General features: G+C 41.6%; 1 protein-coding gene across 1 annotated transcript; it reads left to right on the top strand.

Annotated features, from left to right (window-relative positions):
• Positions 1-39: 39 nt before the first annotated feature.
• LOC139565280 (stannin-like) lies at positions 40-2619 on the top strand. The gene is made up of 2 exons (XM_071385480.1): positions 40-388; positions 855-2619. Exon 2 carries the CDS (start codon positions 966-968, stop codon positions 1227-1229), a length of 264 nt encoding a protein of 87 aa, XP_071241581.1. The 5' UTR covers positions 40-388; positions 855-965; the 3' UTR covers positions 1230-2619.
• The last annotated feature ends 17258 nt before the right edge of the window (positions 2620-19877 follow it).

Here is a 19877-nt window from a genome sequence, read left to right as displayed (position 1 = left end):
CATTGAACTATGACTGATATGAGACCGACAAGGTAACACATTAGCAAATCTATGAGCTCCTATAACTATTTAACCTTTGAAAATTATGTCCATAGACAAACATAAGTGATATATATATTTACATTTACATATTGTCAGTGAAGATAATCTAGCTACTACTGTTGCTTTAAAATAGAGATTGACAGCACAAATAACATTTGTTTCGATATATTGTGCACCACATGGTCTCATTTCCTGCACTGAAACAGGGGCCTTGAAGTTCGGGTTTTGAGTGGGTGGCTACTAGTGTATTTAATGCACTGGATCTTATATATTGATACAGGCAGGGCTGTTGCTGCATAGCACATTGATGAAGACACACGATCGCGTCGTCTGTTTCAATGGAATGGTAAGGAATCTCATCTAGTGCGTCCTGATTCTCGTTAGGACCCGATGTATCATGCATGTACATACATAAATGCGTATTAATGTGCAATGATTCGGCGTGCACAGTTAAAACATATGCGTTAGCATTGATGGCATAAAGGCGTTCCGTTCATAGTTCATTATTGCATACGCTATTATGCAGAATATAGCGTATAGATAATATATGATTACCTACCACAGGGTGGTAGGCTATCAACTTAATTTTGTATCAATACATTATTTCAAGCCTTTTGCTTCTTTGGTGGATTTGGAGGTTAGATTCTGTGTTGAGTCCTATTACATAGGTCTATGGTTGAGTCAGCAGATGTCTGCCGAAAATGTATTGTAAACAGATTCAGATGTGCAGATACAAGCACTAACAACAGGGTTTATTTTGTTATTTTTTGTTAGTTAAATACTCAACATTATTTGCTTTTTGTGACCCCCAGGTCTCCCAAGCAGAACCGTAAGACGCCAAAATCAGCAAGGGATCATACCACGCAGTCCTTGTCAAGTCCCCTGTTCTGTGATAATGCTCTGAGTCACCTTCCTGTTGCAACATGTACATCACAGACCACAGCCCCACTACTGGGGTGGTGACAATCGTAGTGATCCTCATTGCTGTTGCTGCCCTCGGTGTTCTCATCTGCGGATGTTGGTGCTACCTGCACCTGCAGCGGATTGGCCAGTCTGAAGATGAGGAGAGTATTGTAGGAGAGGGCGAGACCAAGGAGCCCTTCCTGATGGTACAGTACTCCACCAGGGGCCCTCATGTCGAGCACAAAACCAAGCTCACCCACAACGGCACTGAGAATCACACTTAACTGAGTCATTAAGAAACCGTGGTCATCACCTAATATTAACCAAGAGGATCACCTCATTCACATTTCCTGCTGATCATCATCTTTCATCACGCCATTGAAGGATGATAAACGGACTGCAGCTCAATGTCAATGTCTTAGGAAATGTGATAGTTTTGTTTCTCATTCCACTGTGTGGATCTCAGTCAGGATGTGAGGTTGTGAACAGTTCATTGTTATGTTTCTTAAGTGTACATATTTTGAACACAAAAATGTACATTGATTGATGTTGATAGTTTTTGTTAACTCAGCAATCCACTACTGAATTGTGACGGTAGACACAAGACAGCGCTCTGAACAAATGAGTGGGGAAAACCTTTTTCAGAGCTTGTTGGAAGAATGTATGACAAATTGATGACAAAACAATTCACTTAATATCAAGTTGCTCATATTATTTGAAATTAGCTTAATTTGTTTGTTTATTTTGCATAGTTGAACTTGGTTTTGTTTACCTTCAGTATTCAAATGTGAGTTAATAGCCATTCTAATAATTTGCTAAATGCCAAATTTGTCCAAAGATACAAAGTGTGATTCACTGCCTAATTTATGTCTCTTGTTGCTGCTACTTACTAAATAATCTAGTGTACAAAATACTGTTTCTTTTCTCCTGTGGTTGCACAGGCAACCACTCAACTAAAACCAGTCACTGAAAGGGTAATTCTCCTTTGATAAACAATCATATTTCACAAGCACAACAGGGTCCAGGGTCTGAGTTTTAGTGAGGTCCACACTCTAAAATACTATTTGGAGAACAGCAAAAATGTGGCTATGATTACTACACCTTTAGATAGCTGGCTAGACTAATTTAACAATCTAAAAAAATGTAATTGACATGGGCTAATTGAGTGACAGTCAGTGAGTGACATATAAGAAGAGGGAAACTGCTGATGCACGACCAAGTTCGAAATTTCACCTTGTGTATTCTACTATTCTAACTCTCAACAGTAAGTTGAGACCCCAACTGTTGCAAAAAAAAAAAATAGATTATTATGTATTTTTATAATGTTGGCAAGGTCCATACCTCGGTGTCCTCATATGTAGCTACAAAACTGAGTAGCTGCTACAACTGACATGGGTTGAGAAGTCCTGCCAAGAAGCTACCAAGAGCCAATTACATATTTTCTATATTCAGTTGCAACATAGGAAATCCTGATGGCCAGATTCTATGGTAGCTGAGCAGGTTGATATTTGATGAAACGATTTTATAAAATATTATGAAATGTAAATAACATTATGAATACTATTGTTCTCTTTGTCATTTGATGTGCCATTTTATCATTTCCAAATCAACTTTAAATGTTATATCGGTCCATAGGCCTTATGATTACTTTTAGATTAAATCCTAACAGGTGTATGTATTGTTGATAGTTATTCTTATTCCTTTTTATAAGATGGCAAAATATCAAACTAATGTGACAATTTGTAGATTTTTATATGATTACACAAATGGTAATAGTATTGGTTCCAATAAGTTTGCTTTCAAACTTGAGATGAGTGTTACCCCACTTCTGTCTTGAGAGTTCAGCAGCTTCTGAAATACAGTATACATTTAAAAGTACTACTAAAAGTATGACCACCTGTATAAGTAATATGCAGTATGCATAGACTTAATTGGAAGGCTCAATGCCTACAGTGTCATACCGGTGCAGAGAGATGATTCACCATCTCCCACATAGCCTGAAGGCAGTTAGAGTTAGGACCTACCCAAAACATAGGGCGCATTCCTCAGCCCAGGCATTGTTGACATGCCAGATCTTACAACGCCAGAATAGGTATTTTACATTTCAGCTAACGACATCATATGTTATGGCAATCTCAGTCGATGACACAGTCGATGAAGTGGCACGAAACCATTGGTTGATGCATGCAACGTCTGAGAAGGGGAACGCAACCTGCTACAGTGCCTATAGAAAGTCTACACCCCATTGAACTTTTTTCAAATGTTGATTTAATTGTAATTGGTCATTAATCTACATAAAGTAATCCCTAATGTCAGTGAAAATAAAATTCTACACATTTTTACAAAATTAAATAACTGAAATATAGTAATTGCATAAGTATTCACCCCCTTTGTTTAGGCAAGCCTAAATTAGTTCAAACTAAAAATGTGGCTTAACCAATCACATAACTTATATTGACCCACACTCTGTGTGAAATTACAGGGTTTGACATGATTTTTGAATGACTGACCCTTCCTCTGTCCCCGATACAAACATCTGTAATGTCCCTCAGGCAAGTATTGCATTTCATGCACAGATTCAACGACAAAGACCAGGGAGCCTTTCAAAAGCCTCATAAAGAAGGCCAGTGATTGGTAGATGGATAACAATAACAAATCAGACATTGAATATATATCTTTAAGCATGGTCAAGTTAATAATTATACTGTGGATGATGTACTAAACCACCCAGACACATCAAAGATGCAGTTGTCCTTCTGAACTGAGCTGCAGGACAGGAAGGATGTCACCATGTGTGATTTTAAAACAACTACAGCAAACTGGTCTCAGACTAGACGTAACATAGTAAATGTAAATCTGGGACACTCAAATTAGTATAATATGTTATGTTTGGCATAAGATAGGTTACTTTAAGGCGAACATGAAAGGAGTGTGGTTGTGTACCACAAACGTCTAGCAACGAAAAGGTTGCGTGTTCGAATCTCATCACGGACAATTTTAACTAATTAGAATCTTTGCAACTACTTACTACTTTTGAGCTACTTTGCAATTACTTAGCATGTTATCTAACCCTTCCCCTAACCTTAACTATTTTAGCTAACCTTAACCCTTTAACCTAACCTTAACCCTAACTCCTAGCTAATGTTAGCCATCTAGCTAATGTTAGCCACAACAAATTGGAATTCGTAACACAAGTTTTGCAAATTCGTAACATATTATACATTTAGAAAATTCACAATATATATTGACAATTTGCAATTGGTAAAATATCATACAAATTGTAATTCATAACATATCATACTAAATTGTGTTTTTCGGGATAAAAAAACAAAACCGGGTGGAGCTAAGCACAGGCAAAATCCTAAAGGGAAACCTGCTTCAGTCTGCTTTACACCAGACACTGGGAGAGGAATTCACCTTTCAGCAGGACAATAACCTACAACACAAACCCAGATCTACACTGGAGTTGCTTACCAAGAAGACAGTGAATGTACCTGAGTGGCCAAGTTACAGTTACAGTCAGACTTAAATCTGCTTAATAATCTATGGCAATACTTGAAAATTGCTGTCTGGCCATGATCCCCAACACCTTGACAGAGCTTGAAGAACTTTAAAAAGAATAATGGGCAAATACTGCACAATACAGGTGTGCAAAGCTCTTATGAGACTTTACCAAGAAGACTCAAAGCTGTAATCGCTGCCAAAGGTGTTTATAAAATGTATTGACTAAGGGTGGTGAATATTTACAGTGCATTTGAAAAGTATTCAGACCCCTTGACTTTTTCCACATTTTGTTACGTTACAGCCTTATTCTAAAATTGAATAAAACATTTTTCATCAATCAACACACAATACCCCATGATGACAAAGCGAAAACAGGTTTGTAGAGTTTTTTTACAAATTTAATACAAATAAAAAACAGAAATACCTTATTTACATAAGTATTCAGACACTTTGCTATGAGACTTGAAATTGAGCTCAGGTGCATCCTGTTTGCACACACCTGTCTATATAAGGTCCCAGAGTTGAAAGTGCATGTCAGAGATTTTCTGTCTGTATTGAATAGTTTATCATCTGGTAAATCTAACAGGAGTGACCTACTATTGGAGGTATTAATGTTATTATGGAGAATTGAGAGAATGGGTGTATTAGTACGATTCTGCTGTGTCCCAGCACGTTCCCATTCAAGTGTGGAAGGGGATGGAATTGTAGACCAGTTAGCTAAAAGAGCTTTGAAATGAGATATAATTGGTATTTATGTGCCACTGGGTAGAGGTGGGGCCAAATGTGAGATCAGAGCCATTTTGATAGATGTGTGTCAGAAGAGATGGGACTCTGAGCACAAGGGCCAGCATTTATATGCCCTCCAAAAAAAGGTCGGTGGACCGAGATTCAAAGGTCAGATTAGGAAGGAAGGTGGTGTTTGCTCGATTGCACTTAGGACATTGAACTCGTCATTACATCTGGTTGGCAAGCATATGAATGGTTTGTGTCTGGAGTGTATGGTCGATGAAACAGTGGCGCATGTGTTGTTATATTGTTGTAAGTATGTTGAAGAGAGGTAAAGATTGAAGTGTAAGGTCATTGAGGTTGAAATAGGTTGGAAGGAATTTTGGGGATAGGGGAGAGTCTATTAGAAGTTAGTAGGGCTCTTTTTTATTTTCTCAAAGTAGTGAGTTAAATCAAATCGAATGTTATTTGTCACATGCGCCGAATACAACAGGTGAAATGTTTACTTACAAGCCCTTAACCAACAATACCGTTTTAAGAAAATACCTAAAAGAAACTAAGAGATAAGAATAACAAATGATTATAGAGCAGCAGTAAATAACAATAGCAGTGCTATATACAGGTGGTACCGGTACAGAGTCAATGTGTGGGGGCACCGGTGTTGAGGTAATTGAGGTAATATGTACATGTAGGTAGAGTTATTAAAGTGACAGTGAAGAGGTGACTCTGGGATGCTGGCCTTCTAGGCAGAGTGTGCAAAGAAAAAGCCATATCTCAGACTGGCCAATAAAAATATAATATTTAGATGGGCAAAAGAACACAGACACTGGACAGAGGAACTCTGCCTAGAAGGCCAGCATCCCGGAGTGTCCTCTTCACTGTTGACGTTGAGACTGGTGTTTTGCGGGTACTATTTAATGAAGCTGCCAGTTGAGGACTTGTGAGGCATCTGTTTCTCAAACTAGACACTTTAATGTACTTGTCCTTGTTTCAATATGCTTTGTGTTGTAGTCACGACAGACAAAGATATATAGTTAAGCAAACTTTACTAGGCATGTTGTCAACCCGCACATGAATAAAGTAAGTTTCCGTTTCCTGTGTAACATCAATATGAGTAACATCAATATTGTTACATATTCTCTTTTTATTTGTATTTTTTTACAGAAGGCAGACTCCACCTAACTTTGGCTTGTAGTCCATGTCTGCAATAAACTGGAATGTGAACTGAATATTTGTTTACTGTCTCTGACTGTCCATTAATTGTTATTATTTTTACCTTCACACAAAGTCTTTCAGGTGTATAGGTCTTCGGATGGCCCTACCAGACCTTGTGTGGGGAGTGTTGATTACATCAGGAGGTGCTTGACCTGAGATGTTTTGGATCTTCTTGTTGAGGTCCAGCATCCACCTCTAGGTTGTGCTCCGCACCCTGCTGGGCGTCAGCTGGTGCTCTGTTTACTGGCTCTGTGCCAGGCTCCTCAACAGTGGGGAAATCCTCCTCTATTTCTCTGCTCTTCCTCAGGTGTCGCCTGTTCCTCCTGAAGACTTGTTGTCTCTGTTCTATCTTCACCTCGTAGGACCTTTGCTCCACAGGTCTGACTACTGTGGCCCTCTGCCACCACTGTTTCTGTCCTGTGAGTGGCTGAACTCTCACCCTGTCACCTCGTTGCAGCTCTGTGAGATCCTTAGCAGAGGTGTCGTAGTACTTTGCCTGTTTCTGTTGTCTTTCTTTGAACTTCTCCAGCTGACAGTTTGCTATCCCCGGTCTCAGAAGATTTTCACTCATTATAAGTAGTGTCTTTGTATGTCTTCCCATGAGCACCATTGCAGGGCTGCTGTCTGTTCCTTGTGATGGGGTATTTTTGTGATCCAGCATGGCCAAGTATGGGTCAGCACCTGCTCTCTTTGCTTTTGCCATCAGTCTTTTGGCTGTTTTCACTGCCGATTCCACTTTCCCATTACTTTGCGGGTATCCTGGAGACAATGTTTTGTGTGTAAAGTCCCAAGCCTTGCTGAAACTTCGGAACTCGTCTGAAGAGTACTGGGGACCATTGTCTGAGTAAAGGATGTCAGGTATCCCATAGCGTGCAAAGTGTGTCTTCAGTTTTCGAATGACCGTTTTCGACTGTGTGTTCTCCAAATGGTCCACTTCCCAGAAGTTGGAGAGATAATCAACTGTGACCATGTAGTCTCTGTCGTTGAACTGGAACAGGTCAGTACCTATTTTTTCCCAGGGATGCTTTGGTGCTTCGTGTGGCCTCAACGTTTCTTTCTGCTGCTTCGTACACCATGCAGTTCAGGTGCTACATTGTGCCATGTATGCTCTCAGCTGTGCATTCATGCCTGGCCAGTAGACACACTCACGAGTTTTTCTCAGACATCCCTCTGTTGCTATGTGTGAGGAATGGATTCTCTGCATTATCTCTGACCTGAGGGCAGTAGGCACAACGACTCGCTCACCTCTGAAGAGAACTCCATTTTGCACGCTCATCTCTGTTGTGAAAATACATAGCTACTTCCAAGGGTGCATGTCCTTTCTCTTCAGGCCACCCCTGCAGGATCACATTTTTCAGTGTCTGGAACTCCCGGTCCAGCTCAGTGGCTCTCTGGATGTAATTTAGTCTCTCGCTTGACACAGGGAGGTAGTGTATCATATTGACTGATTCCACTTCGACCTCCACAGGGCCTCTGTTGTCTTGTTCTGTGAGGTATGCCCTGCTCAGGGTGTCGGTCAGCACCACATGTTTTCCAGGAAACGTATCGGAGACTGACCTCGTAGTTTTGGAGTCTCATGAGCATGCGTTGTAGTCTATTTGGTGCGCTGAGGAGAGGCTTTGTCATGATGCTCTCTAGAGGCTTGTGATCTGACTGCACTTCCACAGTTCGTCCATATGTGAATTGGTGGAACCTCTCCATGACAAACACCACTGCAAGCAGCTCCTTCTCTATCTGTGCATACCCTTTTTCAGTCTCTGTCAGGGCTCTGCAAGCAGCTCCTTCTCTATCTATGCATACCCTTTTTCAGTCTCTGTCAGGGCTCTGCTGGCGTATGCTATTGGTTGTCCTCCCTGCATCAGGGCTGCTCCTAACCCACTCTCTGAAGCATCACACTGTAGTACAAGCTGCTCTGTTGGGTTGTAGTATTTCAGCACAGGGGTCTGTGCAATGGTATCCCTGATTTTATTGAAAGCCTGCTCATGTCTCTCTGACCACTCCCACAGTGAGTATTTGTGTGCTAGCTGTCGCAGTGGCTCGCAGAGCTCCGTGGCATGGTTGCAGAACTTGGCTAGGTAATTTACCATGCTCAGGAAGCACTGCACCCCCTGCACATCTGTAGACCTAGGCATCTGTTTGATGGCTGTCACTTTTCCTGTCACTTTCAACCCCTCTGATGTTAGCAGGTGGCCAATGTAGGGCACTTCCTTCATCCTGAGCTGCAGATTCTCCGGAATCAGCTTGATATTGAGCTTCCTGCATCTGTCCAGGAGCATTTTCAGGTTTTTGTCATGGTCCAGAGTCTCCGCTTCATCGTTATCTCCTTCTCCCACAATCAGGATGTCATCTGTAATGATTTTGACTCCTGGAAGACCTTCCATTGCCTGGTTCAACTTCCTCTGAAAGATCTCTGGGGCTGGACTGATTCCCATTGGCATGCGCAGCCATCTGTAGCGTCCCATGGGAGTAGAGAACGTGGTGAGATAGCTGGATTCCTCCTCCAGTTCCACATGCCAAAATCCATTTTTTACATCACAAACAAAGAACACGCGTGCTCTGTTCAGATCTGGCAGCCCGTATTCAATAGTGGGAAGTGGGTAATGGCTCCTCTTGAGTGCCTTGTTGAGAGGTTTTGGATCAAGACACACTCTTAGTTACCCAGACGGTTTCATCACTAAGATCAGGCTGCTAATCCAATCTGTGCTTTTTTCAACTGCTTTTATCATCCTTCTTTTCTCTAGACCACTGAGCTCCTCTTTGAGTGGTTTATATAGTGCTACTGGCACTCTTCTCTTTGGCAGCTGGACAGGGTCCACTCGCTCATCCACTTCCAGCTTCAGTTTGCCCCCGGGTAAGCATCCATCTCCCTGGAATACTTCAGAGTACTCCTGTTTAATTTGCTCTTGAGTCCAGGATCCTGTTTTCTCAATGGCCAGGATGTTGTAATGCTGCACAGCAATCAACTCCATTGCCTGGATAGCCTTACAGCCTAGAATGGACCTGTGCACATTCTTGTTGACTACGATGAACTCAACTCTGTAGGTTTTCTTATTGCGTGGATTGTTCATTTTAAGTGTGCACTTCCCCAGTGGCGTCAGAGTACTCTTGTTATACATCACCAATACCTGACTGCAGGGCTCTAGGTGACTGGCTTTTGTGAGGTTTGCAGGGATAACATTACAACTAGCACCACAATCTAGTTGAAATCTGACTGACTTTTTGTTGACCAGCATGGTTGCAAAGAGAGCTGCATTGGGGTCTGTGGTTTTCTCCTGCACCACGTTGATGCTCTCTGACTTTGGCCCTAGTGTGATACAGAACGCATTTTCCATTGCCAGGTCTCTGTTTCTCTTGCTGGTCCCTGCACTTTTGAAAACCGTAGAGAAGTGATTGTTTTTTCCACAGGATTTACATTTTTGTCCATATGCAGGGCATTTTTCCTTTTTTCTCTCATGTGTCCATCCACAGTATCTGCATTGTATAATGCTCTGTCCCTCTGTAGGGTCTCCTCTCCCTCTCGGTCTTTCTTTCTGTGTTACTGCATGCACTGCTACAGGGCCCTGCACATTTATGACTTTAGCTCTCTGTCTGGACAGTTCTGCAGCTCCTCCAATCTGTATGCATTTCTCTAAACTGAGATCAGTCTCTCTGAGTAAGCGCTCTCTTAAGTGTGGGTCACACGTGCCACACACAATCTCGTCCCTGATAAGAGAGTCTGTGATTACTCCAAAGTTGCAGGTGGCCACTAGAGTCCTCAATTCAGTGAGATATTTGTCTAAACTCTCATCTTGGCCCTGACTTTGCATGAAAAAATTATATCTCAATTGTTTCATTTTTCTTGGGATCACAAAATGCATCCAGTGCTGCAATTACTTCCTCAACAGAGAGATTGTTTTTGTACTGCCCACACATAGGGTCTCACAAATCTCTCTGCCTTTTCCCCCAATGAGATAATACAGTAGCTTCACTTTGTAATCCTCAAGTTTTTCTCTCATTGTAAGAGCCATGTACAAATTGAATTCCTCTTTCCATCTTTTCTAGGTCAGTGCTAAATTACAATCATCAAAGTCTATTTTTCCCAGAGGTTTCAGTGCATTTTCATGGCGATTTATTTGTAGAATGGAATGTTAGCTACTCACGAATCTGTTTGTATCCAATATCCAGCTAGCTTTTAGCATAGAGTTTTTTGTTGTTGTTGAGGGAACACAAGTATATATAGATTATATACAATGGACAATTGAGCTAGGGGGTACAATATCACATTACACAAAGACCTTAAGGGAAATACATACACTTATTATTCTAACAGCATTTTTGTTAGAGTACTTAATTGTCTTAAAATACAAAAATGTGTTTTTTTGTTTGTAAATTTACATTTGTGAATATGAAATTTGGCCAAAAGAATAATGAAATGAATTACATAAAAATGTTTCCGCTTATTCCTATCGTATGTAAAGAATCCAAGAAGTACATCTCTCCACAATAGTGTAAGACCTTCATAAATGTGTTCAATTATAAATCTACTGATGTCTTGCCACAGTTTTCTTACATGAATACAATGCCAAAAAAGATGCAACACTGTTTCTGGGTGGTCATTACAAAAGGAACAATTTGAGTTGATGTTTTCCTTAAACTTCTTCATATAGTGGTTGGCAGGATAATATTTATGAATAATTTTAAAGGAAACTTCCTTAATTTTGTTAACAAGTAGGTATGTGTGTGGCAACATCCAAACTTTTTTCTAACAGATATTATCAATAAATCCATTCCAATAAGGCATGACATAAGGTATAGATAGATACAACATCTTGCTGAAACAAGGTTCGTATCGTTCTGTTGTTGAATGGACCAAAAGAGAAACAAATCTTTCCTACTGATGAGTCAACAGGGTGAATGGAAGGTAGGCTCTGAGGGTCAGGTCTTGACACGTTCCTGAATAATAAAGCAACACCTGAGGGAATGGCATCTAAAACAATTGCAAAATCTTTAGGTGTTACAGGGACCTTGTAAAGTGATAAGAATTCCTTATAACTGAGTAAAATACCCTCTGCATTTACCAGTTGGCTCACCAATAGGATATTGTTTTGGAAACAATATTCTAAAAAGTAGTATTTTTATACAATATATCCCGATTATTCCATATATAATATCTGTGTGGAGAAAAATTGTGTTTATAAATTAAGGACCATGACAAGAGAACCTGCCGATGAAAAGCATAAAGTTTCACTGGAACTTTGTCAATATTATAATTGCAAAACAACATGAAGTTAAGGCCACCAAAAGTAGAGAAGACATGATGAGGAATAAAATTCCAGATAGAAGTGAGTCTTCTTAGGAATTGTTTTATCCAATTGATCTTAAAAGTATTATTTAAGGTAGTAATGTCCAGAAAATTCAGCACACCATTCTCATAAGTGTTCATGACAACAGTTTTCCTAATGTAATGGGTACGGTTTCTCCACAGAAAGTTGAAATGCATCTGGTCTATCTCCTTGCTTATTTTACTGTCAAGATATAAAGATAGAGCGCCATATGTTAGTCTAGAGATACCTTCAGTCTTGGTTATTAGGACTCTACCTTTTAAAGATAAGTCCCTCTATAGCCATTGATTTAGCTTCTTCTGTTTTTTTTAATAAGAGGGTTAAAATGTAGTAAGCCTCTAGACTTCTGATCCTTTGTAATGGTTATGCCTAAATATGTAAGTTCTTCTTTTACTGGAATACCATAATATGAAGGTGTCACACAACCTTTGACAGCCATGAGTTCACATTTATTAATGTTAAGATATAGACCAGACGCTTTGGAAAAGGATTGTATCACATTGATCGATATGGACATTTGGTTAGCGTCTTTCAGAAAAAGTGTAGTATCGTCAGCCAGCTGGCTTATAATAATTTCTTTACCAGCTATGGAAATACCTTGTACAGGACTATTATTTAAAGAATTTGCAAGAAGTTGGGTGATTAATAAAAACAGATACGAAGAGATAGGACAACCTTGCCTAATTCCTCTCTTTAACTCAAATCTAGGTGAGGTGCCATATTTCAATTTGATAGAGCTGTTACCATTTGCATAGAGAGTCTTAATAGCCTTACAGAAAAAATCCCCAAAGCCAAGTCTCTCAAGGGCGTGGAAGAGGAACTGATGCTCTACTGTGTCAAATGCTTTATAAAAATCTAAAAATAATATGAAGCTATCCTCGGTTATTAGGTCTGAGTAGTCAAGTATGTATAATACTAGTCTGACATTGTTAGAAATATGTCTGTTCCTCATGAAGCCAGACTGTGTTTCATCAATGATTGCTTCCAGGACTTCTTTAATTATTTTGCAAGTAGTAAAGCTAATATCTTATAGTCATTATTAAGAAGACAAATTGGACGCCAGTTATCGATGAGCAGCACTTCTTTTTAGGCTTAGGTATCAGTGTTATTAACCCCTGACTCATTGTAGGAGGGAGAACATTGTTTTTAATACTCTCTAAAAATACTTCAAATAGGAAGGGAGCTACTTGTTCAGAAAATAATTTGTAAAATTCTGATGTAATTCCATCAACACCTGGTGATTTATTGTTCTTTAGATGTTTGATAGACTCTATAATCTCTTCAACTTTGATGGGTTCATCACACTGTTTAGATTCTATATCACTGATAGAGTGAATATTATTCAGTGAGTTAAAAAACATCTGTGGATTCCTGACAGTACATAGAGCTATACAATTTTCTGAAACAACATCGCCTATGGGCACAAACCCACCGTCGTTGGACCAGACAGGACTGTCAAAAAGTGATCTTCGCTGATGAGTTGCGGTTTTGTCTCACCAGGGGTGATGGTCGGATTCGCGTTTATCATCAAAGGAATAAGCATTACACCAAGGCCTGTACTCTGGAGCGGGATCGATTTGGAGGTGGAGGGTCGTCATGGTCTGGGGCGGTGTGTCACAGCATCATCGGACTGAGCTTGTTGTCATTGCAGGCAATCTCAACGCTGTGCATTACAGGGAAGACATCCTCCTCCCTCATGTGGTACCCTTCCTGCAGGCTCATCCTGACATGACCCTCCAGCATGACAATGCCACCAGCCATACTGCTCGTTCTGTGCGTGATTTCCTGCAAGACAGGAATGTCAGTGTTCTGCCATGGCCAGCGACGAGCGCGGATCTCAATCCCATTCAGCACGTCTGGAACCTGTTGGATCGGAGAGTGAGGGCTAGGGCCATTCCCCCCAGAAATGTCCGGGAACTTGCCGGTGCCTTGGTGGAAGAGTGGAGAGTAACATCTCACAGCAAGAACTGGCAAATCTGGTGCAGTCCATGAGGAGATGCACTGCAGTACTTCATGCAGCTGGTGGCCACACCAGATACTGACTGTTACTTTTGATTTTGACCCCACCTTTGTTCAGGGACACATTATTCAATGTATGTTAGTCACATGTCTGTGAAACTTGTTCAGTTTATGTCTCAGTTGTTGAATCTTGTTATGTTCATCAAAATATTTACACATGTTAAGTTTGCTGAAAATAAATGCAGTTGACAGTGAGAGGACGTTTCTTTTTTGCTGAGTTTATATCCTACCAACGGGACATTAAAAACTGTAATATCTTATGTTTCACAGAGTCGTGGCTGAACGACGACATTAAGAACATACAGCTTGCAGAACATACAACATACAGCTATCGGCAAGATAGAACAGCAACCTCTGGTAAGACACGGGGCGGGTGCCTATGCATTTATCTAAACAACAGTTGGAGCACAATATATAAGGAAGTCTCAAAGTTTTGCCCGCCTGAGGTAGAGTATCTCATGATAAGCTGTAGACCACACTATCTACCTAGAGTTTTCATCTGTATTTTTCATAGCTGTCTACATACCACCACAGAGCTAAGTTGGCACTAAAACCGCACTCAATGAGCTGTATTCTGCCATAAGCAAACAGGAAAATGCTCACCCAGAGGTGGCGCTCCTGGTGGCAGGTGACTTTAATGCAGGGAAACTTAAATCAGTTTTATGGAATTTCTATCAGCATGTTAAATGTGCAACCAGACAGATGGAAAAAAATTCTTGACCACCTTTAGTCCACACACAGAGATGCGTACAAAGCTCTCCCTCGCCCTCCATTTGGCAAATCTGACCATAACTCTATCCTCCTGATTACTGCTTACAAGCTAAAATTAAAGCAGGAAGTACCTGTGACTTGGTCAATAAAAAAGTGGTCAGATGAAGTTGATGCTAAACTACAGGACTGTCTGCGAGCACAGACTGGAATATGTTTCGCGATTCTTCCGATGGCATTGAGGAGAACACCACATCAGTCACAGGCTTTATCAATAAGTGCATCGAGGACGCCGTCCCCACAGTGACTGTACGTCCATACCCCAACCAGAAGCCATGGATTACAGGCAACATTCACACCGAGCTAAAGGGTAGAGCTGCCGCTTTCAAGGAGCGGGACTCTAACCCAGAAGCTTGTAAGAAATCCCGCTATGCCCTCCAACGAACAATCAAACAGGCAAAGTATTAATACAGGACTAAGATCGAATTGTACTACACCGGCTCCGACGCTTGTCGGATGTGGCAGGGCTTGCAAACTATTACAGACTACAAAGGGAATCACAGCCGAGAGCTGCCCAGTGAAACAAGCCTACCAGATGAGCTAAATAACTTCTATGCTCACTTCGAGGCAAGTAACACTGAAACATGCATGAGAGCATCATCTGGTCCGGATGACTGTGTGATCACGCTCTCCGCAGCCGATGTGAGTAAGACCTTTAAACAGGTCAACATTCGATTAACAGGTCAACATTTGATCTGATAGATTACCAGGACATGTACTCCGAGCATGCGCTGACCAACTGGCAAGTGTCTTCACTGACATTTTCAACCTCTGAGTCTGTAATACCAACATATTTCAAGCAGACCACCATCGTCCCTTTGCCCAAGAACACTAAGGTAACCTGCCTAAACGACTACCGACCCGTAGCACTCTGTAGCCATGAAATGCTTTGAAAGGCTGGTCATGGCTCACATCAACACCACTGTCCCAGAAACCCTAGACTCACTTCAATTTGCATACCGCACCAACAGATGACAGGTGATGCAATCTCTATTACACTCCACACTGCCCTTTACCACCTGGACAAAAGGAACACCTACAGTTGAAGTCGGAAGTTTACACACACATTTTCAACCACTCCACAAATTTCTTAACAAACTATAGTTTTGGCAAGTCGGTTAGGACATCTACTTTCTGCATGACACAAGTAACAATTGTTTACAGACAGATTATTTCACTCATAATTCACTGTATCACAATTCCAGTGGGTCAGAAGTTTACATACACTAAGTTGACTCTGCCTTTAAACAGCTTGGAAAATTCCAGAAAATGTCATGGCTTTAGAAGCTTCTGATAGGCTAATTGACATAATTTGAGTCAATTGGAGGTGTACTTGTGGATGTATTTCAAAGCCTACCTTCAAACTCAGTGCCTCTTTGCTTGACATCATGGGAAAATCTAAAGAAATCAGCCAAGTCTGGTTCATCTTTGAGAGCAATTTTCAAACGCCTGAAGGTACTACGTTCATCTGTACAAACAATAGTACGCAAGTATAGACACCATGGGACCACGCAGCCGTCATACCACTCAGGAAGGAGACACGTTCTGTCTCCTAGAGATTAACGTACTTTGGTGCAAAAATTGCAAATCTATCCCAGAACAACAGCAAAGGACCTTGTGAAGATGCTGGAGGAAATTGGTACAAAAGTATCTATATCCACAGTAAAACGAGTCCTATATCGACATAACTTCAAAGGCGGCTCAGCAAGGAAGAAGTCAATGCTCCACACCGCCATAAAAAAGCCAGACTACGGTTTGCAACTGCACATGGGGACAAAGATTGTACTTTTTGAAGAAATGTCCTCTGGTCTGATGAAACAAAAGTAGAACTGTTTGACCATAATGACCATCGTTATGTTTGGAGGAAAAAGGGGGAGGCTTGCAAGTCGAAGAACACCATCCCAACCGTGAAGCACGGGGGTGAGAGCATCGTGTTGTGGGGGTGCTTTGCTGCAAGAGGGAATGGTGCACTTCACAAAATAGATGGCATCATGAGATAGGAACATTTTGTGGATATATTGAAGCAACATCTCAAGACATCAGTCAGGAAGTTAAAACTTGGTCGCAAATGGGTCTTCCAAGTGGACAATGACCCCAAGCATACTTCCAAAGTTGTGGCAAAATTGCTTAAGGAAAACAAAGTCAAGGTGTTGGAGTGGCCATCACAAGGCCCTGACCTCAATCCTTTTGAAAATTTGTGGGCAGAACTGAAAAAGCGTGTGTGAGCAAGGAGGCCTACAAACCTGATTCAGTTACACCAGCTCTGTCAGGAGGAATGGGACAAAATTCACCCAACTATTGTGGGAAGCTTGTGGAAGGCTACCTGAAATGTTTAACAACCCAAGTTAAACAATTTAAAGGCAATGCTACCAAATACTAATTGAGTGTATGTAAACTTCTGACCCACTGGGAATGTGAAAGAAATTAAAAAAATAAAAGCTGAAATTAATCCTTCTCTCTACTATTATTCTGACATTTCACATTCTTCAAATAAAGTTGTGATTCTAACTGACCTAAGACAGGGAATTTTTACTAGGATTAAAACTGAGTTTAAATGTATTTGGCTAAGGTGTATGTAAACTTCCGACTTCAACTGTACGTGAGAATGCTATTCATTGACTACAGCTCAGCGTTCAACACCATAGTGACCTCAAAGCTCATCACTAAGCTAAGGACTCTGGGACTAAACACCTCCCTCTGCAACTGGATCCTAGACTTCCTGACGGGCCGCCCCCAGGTGGTAAGAGTAGGTAACAACACATCCACCACGCTGATCCTCAACACAGGGGCCCCTCAGGGGTGCGTGCTCAATCCCCTCCTATACTCCCTGTTCACTCATGACTGCATGGCCAGGCACAACTCCAATACCATCATTAAGTTTGCTGATGACACAACAGTGGTAGGCCTGATCACCGACAACGATGAGACAGCCTATAGGGAGGAGGTCAGAGACCTGACCGTGTGGTGCAAGGACAACAACCTCTCCCTCAACGTGATCAAGACAAAGGAGATGATTGTGGAGTACAGGAAAATGAGGACCGAGCATGTCCCCATTCTCATCAACAGAGCTGTAGTGGAGCAGGTTGAGAGCTTCAAGTTCCTTGGCGTCCACATCACCAACAAACTAACATAGTCCAAGCTCATCAAGACAGTCGTGAAGAGGGCACGACAAAACCTATTCCCCCTCAGGAGACTGAAAAGATTTGGCATGGGTCCTCAGAACCTCAAAAGGTTGTACAGCTGCACCATCGAGAGTATCCTGACTGACGGGTTGCATCACTGCCTGGTATGGCAACTGCTCAGCCTCCGACCGCAAGGCACTACAGAGGGTAGTGCGTACGGCCCAGTACATTACCAGGGCCAAGCTTCCTGCCATCCAGGACCTCTATACCAGGCGGTGTCAGAGGAAGGTCAAAGACTCCAGCCATCCTAGTCATAGACTGTTCTCTCTGCTTCCGCACGGCAAGCGGTACCGGAGTGCCAAGTCTAGGTCCAAGAGGCTTCTAAACAGCTTCTACCCCCAAGCCATAAGAGTCCTGAACAGCTAATCAAATGGCTACCCAGATTATTTGCACCCCCTCCATGTTGCTGCTACCTTCAGTTATTATCTATGCAGAGCCACTTTAATAACCCTACCTGCATGTACATAATTACCTCGACACCGTTGCCCCCGCACATTGACTCTGAACCGGTACCCCCTATATATAGCCCCGCTATTGTTATTTACTGCTGCTCTTTAATTATTTGTTTTTCTTATCTCTTACTTTTTTTGTGGTATTTTCTTAAAACTGCATTGTTGGTTAAGGGCTTGTAAGTAAGCATTTCACTGTAAGGTCTACTAGACCTGTCGTATTCGGCGCATGTTACAAATACAATTTGATTTAATGATCAATTAGCCTTTTAAACTGATAAACTTGGATTAGCTAACACAACGTGCCATTAGAACACAGGAGTGATGGTTGCTGATAATGGGCTGCTACATCTATGTAGATATTCCATTAAAAATCAGCTACAAGTCATTTACAACATTAACAATGTCTACGCTGTATTTCTGATCAATTTGAGGTTATTTTAAATGGACAATTCTTTTTGATTTTCTTTCAAAAACAAAGACATTTCTAAGTGACCCCAAACTTTTGAACGGTAGTGTATATTTGTTTTTTTATTTTTCATTCATCTGTAAATGTTAGAATATGTCTTCACATTATTTTATGTAGAGAATAGGCAAAAAAACTAATCAATTTTAATCACACTTTTTAATACAATAAATGTGAAGATATCCAAGGAGGGTGTAGAGACTTTCAATAGGCACTGTATATCACAGGGGTCACATTCCCCTGCTTAGATATGGCATGCATCAACCAATGGTGTTGACTGACAGATTGCTACAACATACACTTCATGACCAAAATTATGTGCACATCTGCTCGTCGAACATCTCATTCCAAAATCTTGGGCATTAATATGGAGTTGGTCCCCCCATTTGCTGCTATAACAGCCTCTTCTCTTCTGTGAAGGCTTTCCACTAGATGTTGGAACATTTCTGCGGGGACTTGCTTCCATTCAGCCACAAGTGTATTAGTGAGGTCGGGCACAGATGTTGGGAGGTTAGGCCTGGCTCGCAGTCGGCGTTCACAATTCATTCCAAAGGTGTTTGATGGGGTTGAGGTCAGGGCTCTGTGCAGGTCAGTCAAGTTCTTTCACACCTATCTCGACAAACCACGGACCTCGCTTTGTGCACGGGGGCAATGTCATGCTGAAACAGGGAAGGGCCTTCCCCAAACTGTTGCCACAAAGTCAGAAGCAAAGAATCACCTAGAATGTCATTGTATGCTTTAGCGTTAAGATTTACCTTCACTGGAACTAAGGGGCCTAACCTGAACCATGAAAACAGCCACAGACGATTATTCCTCCTCCACCAAGATTTACAGTTGGCACTATGTATTCGGGCAGGTAGTGTTCTCCCGGGATCCGCCAAGCCCAGATATGTCAGTCGGACTCTTCTGTGGTGAAGAGTGATTCATCACTCCAGAGAATGCGTTTCCACTGCTCCAGAGTCCAATGGCGGCGAGCTTTACACCACTCAAAACGACGCTCAGCATCGTGATCGTAGGCTCGTTTGCGGCTGCTCGGCCATGGAAACTCATTTCATGAAGCTCCCGGCGAAAAGTTATTGTGCTGATGTTGCTTCCAGAGGCAGTTACTTGGTAGTGAGCGTTGCAGGCCAGGACAGATTCTTTTTTACACGTTATGCACTTCAGCACTCGTTGATCCCATTCTGTGAGCTTGATTGGCCTACCACTTTGGGGCTGAGCTGTTGTTGCTCCTAGACATTTCCACTTCACAATAACAGCACTTACAGTTGACCGGGGCAGCTTT

Source organism: Salvelinus alpinus, chromosome 36, assembly GCF_045679555.1.
Source record: "Salvelinus alpinus chromosome 36, SLU_Salpinus.1, whole genome shotgun sequence".
NCBI lineage: Eukaryota > Metazoa > Chordata > Actinopteri > Salmoniformes > Salmonidae > Salvelinus > Salvelinus alpinus.
This window is presented reverse-complemented; position numbering and strand designations above follow the sequence as displayed.

What these genes read in the sequence shown, in the direction of transcription:
- LOC139565280 (XM_071385480.1), top strand. Translation starts at nt 966, where the DNA reads ATGTACATCACAGACCACAGCCCCACTACTGGGGTGGTGACAATCGTA.